The 8,837-nt window shown below is 40.7% G+C and overlaps 1 protein-coding gene across 6 annotated transcripts in view; it reads right to left on the reverse strand.

Annotated features, from left to right (window-relative positions):
- Positions 1 to 8,837, reverse strand: part of LOC138747029 (glutamine-rich protein 2-like) — an 80,341-nt gene that overhangs the window by 70,663 nt on the left and 841 nt on the right. For all 6 annotated transcript variants that reach the window (XM_069905877.1, XM_069905875.1, XM_069905876.1 and 3 more), the window contains exons 2-3: positions 2,533 to 2,616; positions 430 to 477 (exon numbers count right to left, since the gene is read on the reverse strand). In XM_069905877.1, the coding sequence (XP_069761978.1) occupies positions 430 to 477; positions 2,533 to 2,616 (132 nt within the window). The remainder of the gene's footprint in view (positions 1 to 429; positions 478 to 2,532; positions 2,617 to 8,837) is intronic.

An 8,837-nucleotide genomic window follows, 5' to 3' on the forward strand; every position in this document is an offset into this window, starting at 1 on the left:
ATGATAAGCGGGGAAAGGAGGGAGGGGAAGCAGAAATGGGGGGGGAAATGGTAGGGCTGTGAAAGGACAGGAATGGGGGAGGGGGAAAGAAAAGGCAAGCATCCGAACCAAAGGATTGGGGTGGGGGGGGGGGTGGTGGCAAGGCAGGAGACCCAAGGGAAGCATTAGATTAACCTTGCATACAATGCCACAAGATTACATCACTATTTACAAATTCTTGATGTTGCAGAAAATCCTGGGTAATTTTTACATCTCAACACAATCGTGGTTTTGAAAATCTAACCTCGTCTATTGGTTGAGCCAAGGCAGAGATTATAAATTTCAAGGTCTCAATTTTTACCTCACTGTCTGATAACATTGCACCAGAAATACTACGTGGTTACTTGTCTCTGAATATCAAAATTTGACCTGCTCCTGTTCACAACTCACCAATTTGCGAGTTGTTTCTTCAGTGTTCCGAGTTTTGCTTTGTTGAAGCTGCAGATATCAAAAGTTTGAAATTTAGATCAATAGAAAACTAAACAGTAAATAGGGATTTGACATAGTGCCCAACCCATCCATAATGAATTCAATATTGGTACAGAGAACAGAGTGCAGTGAACACCCCACTCAATTATATTTTGCACAACTTCTTCCTATTTCTACCATTTCTACTCTTTGCAAATTGCTGTGGATGTTGAACAATTACAGGCCCCACATCAAAATTCCTCTGTCCATCAGGTTTATCCTTGCAACTTTTTCCCTTTCATATATCCAAGTACTTGGTTCATGCTCACAATCAACCTTTCAGGTGCAGACACAGGACACACCTTACCTGGACAATGAGATACGAGCTGCACACTGCAACACATAGGCCTCTGCAGCCAGGACAGGGCTAAAGCAAAGATAAGGCTTAAAACATTGAATGGTCCGTCTCTCAACCCGAAATGTCAACTCTCCACTTCCCTCAACAAATTTTGGCTGACCCGCTGAGACCCCCTCTCCACCCCCAGCAACTTGTTGCTCCAGATTCCAGTATCCTCAAGCCTCTTGGGTTTCCAATCTACCTTGGTTCTCCTACTGAAAACCAGATGGGATAACTCGCACAAGGTGGCCAAAGGGTACGCAAATGCATACACGGGGACAGTTTTCTTGTGGGCACAGGGTATTGCACCTACTCTTCCAGGGTAAGAATAAAAATTCTGGTGCTTAATCCCTTCCACATCAGCCATGTTTCTCACCATTTCCCAGATTAAGCTCACATATGGCTGCTCTCGTCACAAGCCCACATTAACAAGCAGGCAACACAAAGCTGGAATGACTTTGAACTTCTGCAGACCAATCAAGCATCTCAATTCTACTTTCATAGAGTAATGTAGCTGTACTTGGATAAAGTTACATTTAGAGAGAATATAGAAGGGAAGATAGATAAATAGAGGAACAACTGGCAAACACACCCAAATGAAACGAGCTTTATGTGATGCAGAATCACCACATAATAGTCTAGAACTCAAAACTGGCAAAACAGCAGCAGGGATATGTACAACTATTCACCCCCTACCCCCCAAACACACAGATACACATACGAAGAATGGAAATCCACTACTTGAAACATAGGCCCAATTGGTCAAATAGTTTCCTTTTGTGTGGCAGGATAATAGGATTCATTTATATTTAATCACCTGAGCAGGTAACCCTTTGACCATGCTTTTCAACACACAGTAGCTGACAGCAATCTGCAATAAAGCAACTCTTCAGTCTGCACTCCGGTAAGGTTACCTTGAAACCCCTTTGGATGGATAGCACAGATCTGCCTCCCAGCTGCGGCTGACACAAGGCATCAGTGGAGCTGGCAGCTCCTGTATCCCTGTCATGTTTCTCGAATCTAGAAAACCCACACTGCAGGAGGAATTTTTAAATCATACCCCATGTTATGTTTGACTGAAACATTAAAGGCCCGTCACTCCACAAAAGAACTCTCAGATACTCCGGCAGTCAGCGTACAAAGCAAGGCACTCAATGTACAACAGTGAGAATTGTCCACATTCATATCCTTGAACATTTCCCATCATGAGAAGAGGAGGTATACAATCTTTCACATTGATTCTACCACTCCCTCAGAAGAGATGACCTTCACTCATCTTTTACTTTGTCCTCTACTGCTCAGTTCTTCTCTCCTCCACATTTTACAATAAATTTCTTGCTTTTTTCTTAAAATAAAAAGAGCAACATCAATACACGTTATCACTGGCATCTTGGTGTATCCAGAAAATTAATGAAGCTCATCCATCGTGCAGATGGCCTGTTCCAAAAATCTGTAGCAACTCACAAGGGAATGAGGGCAGAGGGTTGAGCCCTTATCCAGCAAAACTGGATTACAACTGGGAAATAATGCACTAAAAATATGTTATTTGGATCAGCAATACTGAGGTACACTAAAATGGTCTCTTTTCATCTTAACAATACAGCAAGGCAAAGGCAGATTATTGTGAAGACTGGTCCCAATTGTTAAAATATCAGCATTTTAAATTCCTAAGATTACTACAAACTTACTTTCTCAAGGTCCTTTTTCATTGTTTCATGGTTACTAGACAAGAGATTAATTGAATTCATCAATTCTTGGAGCGATCCCATTGCCTGAAAAAGAGCATATATATGAAAATGATGATCGCTGATCGACATGTTGCAGCCACAGTGCCAATTATCTCTGCACTCAAACGACCAGTTGGAACAACCATCCATGGGTTTGAATCTCGGAAAACGGCAGGTTTTTAAAACTGCGACACCTATTATGTATGTCGGCGTACAAAACAACTGGTGTACAAGACAACCCCCAGAATTTCGACTTTTGAGCTACATTCGCTGTATAGGACTAGCAGAAGTCTGGCACTTACCACTGACCAGTGGAGTGATTATGACACAATTCAGTACTTTAAAACCAAATAACCAAGTAAAGGTTTAAATTTTATTAGCATATTTTAAATAAACCACTATCAGCTCATTTAACTTCATTTTAAAATTTATTGTCAGAGTACATGACATCACATACAACCCTGAGATTCTTTTTCCTGTCGATGAAGCAGAATTATTGATAATACAAAAGAAACTATACAACCTGCACAGGTAAATAAATAAAGAACTGTAAACAGATAATGAATGTATACAAACTGGCTGTGCAATAGAGAGAGAATTTTTTAAAAATCAATTAAGTGCACGAGAAAGAGTACTTAAGAGTCCCTGTTTAAGTTTGTCGTTGAGGAGTCTGATACCTGACAGTGCGAGTCTTGTTGCACCTATTTCCTGAAGGCAGCAGTGAGAACAGAGCATGTGCTGGAGTGGTGTGGATCCTTGATGATTGCTGCTGCTCTGCGACAGTAGCGTTCCCTGTAGATCAGTGGTTTTCAAACTTTTTCTTTCCATTCACATACCACCTTAAGCAATCCCTAAGATGGAATGCGAGAGGGGAGGAAAAAAAGGTGGAGAACCACTGCTCTAGACCCAATTGTGACTGAAATATTTTGCTTGAGAAAAATTATCATTGACCCATTTCCTTTAGAGTTGTGAAACTGTGCACATAACGAGTCAATTAGGTACGATTAAAAAAGTAGTTTTTAAACTTTTTCTTAAGTAATCCCTTACTAACCACAGAGTGCCTATGACATAGGGGAAAGTAAGTTTAAAAACTACTGCTGTAGATGTTCTCGATAGTTTTGCCTGTTAGGTCCTGGGCTGTATCCATTACCTTTTAGAGGTCTTTTACGCTCAGGGGTATTGGTGTCTCCATACCAGAACATGATGCAGCTGGTCAGCACACTTTCCATCAAATATCTGTAAAAAAGTCATATCAAAGCTTTGCAAACTCGTGAGGAAGTAAAGGCGTGCTTTCTTCAGAATGACATGAGTGTGTTGGGACCATAAAAGATCCTCCCAGATAATGACTCCCAAGAAATTATGATTGCTCACCCCTTCCACCTCTGATTCTCTCAATGATCACTGGATCACATGCCTCTGGTTTTCCCTTCCCGAAGTCAGCAATCTGCTCCTTGGTTTTGCTGACATTGAGTGGAAGGTTGTTGTTGGTGCAGCATTCAGCTAATTAGCAGGCTGTTTAAAGCCTGTTTAATTTCTAAAACACTCAGAAATAATTGTATCGTGCAGAAACACAGTATAATTGGGGGTGGCATAGCCAGTGATCGGGACCGGGGTTCAAATCCTGCACTGTAAGAAGTTTGTATGTTCTCCCCTTGTCTATGTGGGTTTCCTCCAGGGACTCTGATTTCTTCCTACTGTTCGGGGGGTTGTAGGTTAATTGGACGGAACACACGAGCGGGCCAAAATGGCCTGTTGTCAAGCTGTATATCTAAAATTTAAAAAAAATTAAACCATGATGCCTACAGTTTCCAAAATAATAAAAACAGGAAAGGCTGTAATCACTCAGCAGGTTCTCGCAACATCTGTGAAAAGAGAATCAAGGTTAATTCTTCAGATCAGAGACTCTTCGTAACATTGGAAATGACAACAAGCTGAACATTCAAATACTCAGCAAATGTCCCCATTCCCTTTCAGAAGGCAGGTCATGCTCAATGCCACAACAATAAAAACGGAGGCATTACCAGAGCTGTGATAATAGCAGCGCTTCTGCTAGTGCGGACGTGGGAGAGTGGAAACACACTACTTCGAATGTTTCAACCGCCCGCTTGTGATGCTGGTGACTTCGTGTAGGTTTTTAATGGTTTGTTAAAGGCACTGTTGGAGTTTTGTAAGTAAAATCCTGCAAGCACAGGGTCCGTGCCCAAGATAGTGACAGCTGCACTCGGCAGCAGTCATGAAGGGGTGCAGATTCCAGGGAAGCAGTTGACCAGTGCAGGGCACAAGGAGAAGGAACCCCCCCCCCCCCCCCACCCTCCCCAATTGAGAAGAAGCATGGAAGACCCTACTAGACTTTGGGAATGTCCAAAGCTACAAGAATTTTGGGAACAATTTTGGGAACAACTTTATCAAAGATCCTTAGGATAAAATTGGAACCGTGTCCTTTTATTGCTTCATTTGGTTATTCTCAAGAGGAGAATATTTCCTTGAACTTAATTCAACAAAGATGAGCAATTTTGATGAAATGGAAAGACAGCTTAGCACCAACTCGTATGCAATGGGTACAGGATACTACGTCTTGCTTGAGTTTAGAGAAAATTAGATATAACATTAAAGAGATATAACATTAGAGAGATCAAGATTGAATTTGACAAGAAATGGGGCCCATTCATGGTCTATTATCATAATTTGAATATATCAGTGAGGGTGCAACGTCCAAGAGCCGAGATTCTATTCCTTACATGTTATTTGCTGGTGACTGTGTTTTATGGGAGGGGTAGGATTAGAATGGGTGTTTTTTTTCTTCTTTTGATTTTTTTTCTCTCTATTTTCCTTTATACACAGAAGAGATTAGTCCAATTAGAGAACCGCGATGTGCAGCAGCGTGAACAAACAAGCTCAAACTACAAAGGCTGGACTGCAGGCTTCATTTAGCTTCAAACCTGCACACAAGGTTCAGTATCCCTTCTGGCTCCATGTGCTCTACTCCTGCCCAAGGGCCAATGTGACCCTTTATATGGGGCCAGTGATTGGCAGGAAGTAGGTGGAGCTAGTCTCCCAGGTTACCTTCCTGCATATACAGTGGGTTTTCCCCTGCAGTAGGCAATCAGGAATGCAGAGAGGCGCGGGTAATCCAGTGGTTGTATCACTACAATTCATTAATTAATATGTTGTAATATTAGAATATGTGGAGAAGTTTTCACAAGGGAATTTCTATTGTATTCGAGCACTAGGTTTAAGACAATATATAAATCACATGATTCATATTCTGTATTGCATTATATAAAAATTACATAACTAAAATGTAGACAATATATAATGTAATATTTCTCTCTAATAAATCAATAAAAATTATTTTAAAAAGAAAGAGACCCTACCGGATGGTGATGGTGAATACAGCAGTGAACCAATGAGAGACTCAGTGGCCGAAGTACCCTACAGGGTAGGTGACCATGGAAGCAGACCTGCAAGGGGCTCAGCGGCTGAGGCTTCCAAAACAGGCTGCTGGACACTGCTCACGGGGTCCTGAAGGTTTGGATCTGGAGGAGCTCAGGTTCCCAATGAATCAGACAGGAGTCTGCGCGGTTGCAGGAGGTGGACTTTGAAGGGATTCTCTTTTGCTTCTCTTTCTCCTATTGTTAGGGGTGCCAGCCAATGACCCTGGCTACGCTTTTTGTTTGCTTGGCTAAAATATATCATGCGTGTAACATTTTTAGTGTATTATTACCTGACAATAAATAGAACCTTGAAAAGAATGAACAAGCAGAATCATCTCCTGACAATGTTGTATTCTATCCCACAATTGCTCCCAGAACCAGCTAAGAAGCTGCTATAGCATAAAGAATCTTTATGCCAATCGGGAGACTACGACTGTTTTAGAGGATATACTATATTCAAAATTCCCTCCAAAAGGTGTGATATCTAAATTATATAATATAATTACAAAAATAAATTCTGGGACTTTTGAAAAGTTTAAAAATGATTGGGAAAGAGAACTCAACCTTCATATTTCCAATGAAAATTGGAATAAAATTCTGCGACTGGTAAACTCTTCTTCTCTATGTGCAAAACATTCACTAATACAGTTTAAAGTTGTTCATAGAGCTCATATGTCTAAAGATAAACTCCATCACTTTTATTCTCATATCGATCCTATATGTGATAAATGTCAATTGGAAATAGCTTCCCTTACACATATGTTTTGGTCCTGTCCCTCTTTACAGAATTATTGGAAGGAAATTTTTTCCATTATATCTACTGTTTTGAATATTGATTTACAACCACATCCCATTACTGCAATTTTTGGATTACCTATGATAGATTTGACTTATTTATCTCTTCCTGCGGATCGTATGATTGCTTTACTTACACTAATGGCTAGAAGATCTATACTATTGAATTGGAAAGAGGTTAATCCTCCCACTGTTTTCCAATGGTTTACCCAAACTATACTATGTTTAAATTTAGAGAAAATTAGAAACTCTGTCTATGAATCCCCTTCTAAGTTTGAGTTAACCTGGCGACCATTTATTCAATATTTTCATTTGTGGTGAGTTGATCTGGCTCTGTTTTCTTTCTATGATTATGTATGATAATTGGGCTGTAAGATGAGATCAGAGTGATCAGCATGGTTTAGCTATATCTGTAGGTTTTTTTTTTAAGTTTTTTTTAAAGTTTTTTTAATTCAGATTTGTTTTTTCTTCTTTTTTGGGTTTTTTTTTCTCTTTTTTCATATATTGTTATTAATTATATCTTTTTTTTAGAGATAGTTCACACCCTAAACTGATCTAAAAAAATTTTTTATGATATATTTTTATTCTGTAATATTATTGTTTAATATCTCTGTATTAATTCATTACTTACTACGTATTTTTTATATCTCTTTGAACTGTATGTGTTTATAAATTATAATAATAATAAAAAGATTGAAAAAGAAAAAGATTCACCTACGCCTACGATTGGCAGCACCCATGAGGGGTGGCAAACTCCAGGGAAGTGGAGGACAAGAAAAGGAGAGATCACATCCCCTCCCAACCCCACCCCAGCTGAGGAGGAGCCCGACCCACGGGACGTGGTGACGGTTTCTGCAGCTGAAAGACCCGCCCAGACAGTGGGCTGCTGGCAACTCGAGGCAAGGAACCATGGAGGCTGTGGGCTGCTGCCGGGGATCTCGCACTGGGCTGCCTGCAGGCTGGCTCGAAAGTGGCTGAAGGGGTACCGGAATGAGGGGGGGGGTGGTGGTGCCAAAGGTGATGAAGGGTTCCTGATCATGTCAGAGGTTCAGATCGATAGCTTGGGTGGCCAATGGTTTAGACTGGACTCTGTGTGGCTGTGGACACTCGGTGACTCTGGGGTGGCGGGGGGAAGCTCTCTTTTGCTTCTCGTTCTCTGACGGTGAGAGGTGCTTTAGGCAAATTCTGCCAATGGTGAATCTGTCTGCCTCACAGCAGGCAAAAGCAATTTTGTGAATTATTTTATTGCAATACATTGAATCTTGAACCCCTTCTCAAAAGGACGGTGGTGGTTGAAGAAGGATATGCAACACTAAATTCTTGTCCTCATCTTCTTAGAATCTACCTTTCATTGTACCTCCTTACTCTGAACATCAGAGCCATACATTTCAGGTTCAATTTTCCCACTGAACCACTCAATGTCCGAAATCCCGCCCCACAATAGAACCTCTGACCAACAAGTTAATCTTCTCTTTTCAAACGTTCGTTTATGCTTGTTTGGAAATCCCCTTGAGATTTATCTAAAATAAAGACCCTTTGCAAGTTCAAATCACGACCGTATTCTAGAGACACAACAGTGAGAGGTTAGAATTTTGGTGGAAAGTCTTGCCCATATTGCACAACGTGGATAATGAAAGTGACCAGTCCGAAAGCGAATATCAATTGCATTAACACAGCTCTCTTAAAACCAGGAACATGCTAAATATTAGGTGTAGCTGGGAAGATATCCAGAATTTAGTACACCCAGATTTCTGATCTGTTACCTTGTTGCAGGGCACATTTTATTCAAACCACACATCGAAAAATCAGGCGATAACGCAGATGCCAAATTTCCATTTAATGTACAGGAACAAATACTTCAACAATACTTCAGAGTTCCACCACCTTCGAAGCCACTTCCTTTGAACTCCCAGCTGCAAGTAAATGGGACCTAGGGGCTTGTCCCAATAGATTTATTCCAGTGTGTTAAATGTCTCTCCTAAATGAACTTTATTCCTTAAAATAGGGTGAGATTTCATGGCCCTGAATACCAAAAGT

The sequence above is a fragment of the Narcine bancroftii genome, chromosome 12 (genome assembly GCF_036971445.1).
Source record: "Narcine bancroftii isolate sNarBan1 chromosome 12, sNarBan1.hap1, whole genome shotgun sequence".
NCBI lineage: Eukaryota > Metazoa > Chordata > Chondrichthyes > Torpediniformes > Narcinidae > Narcine > Narcine bancroftii.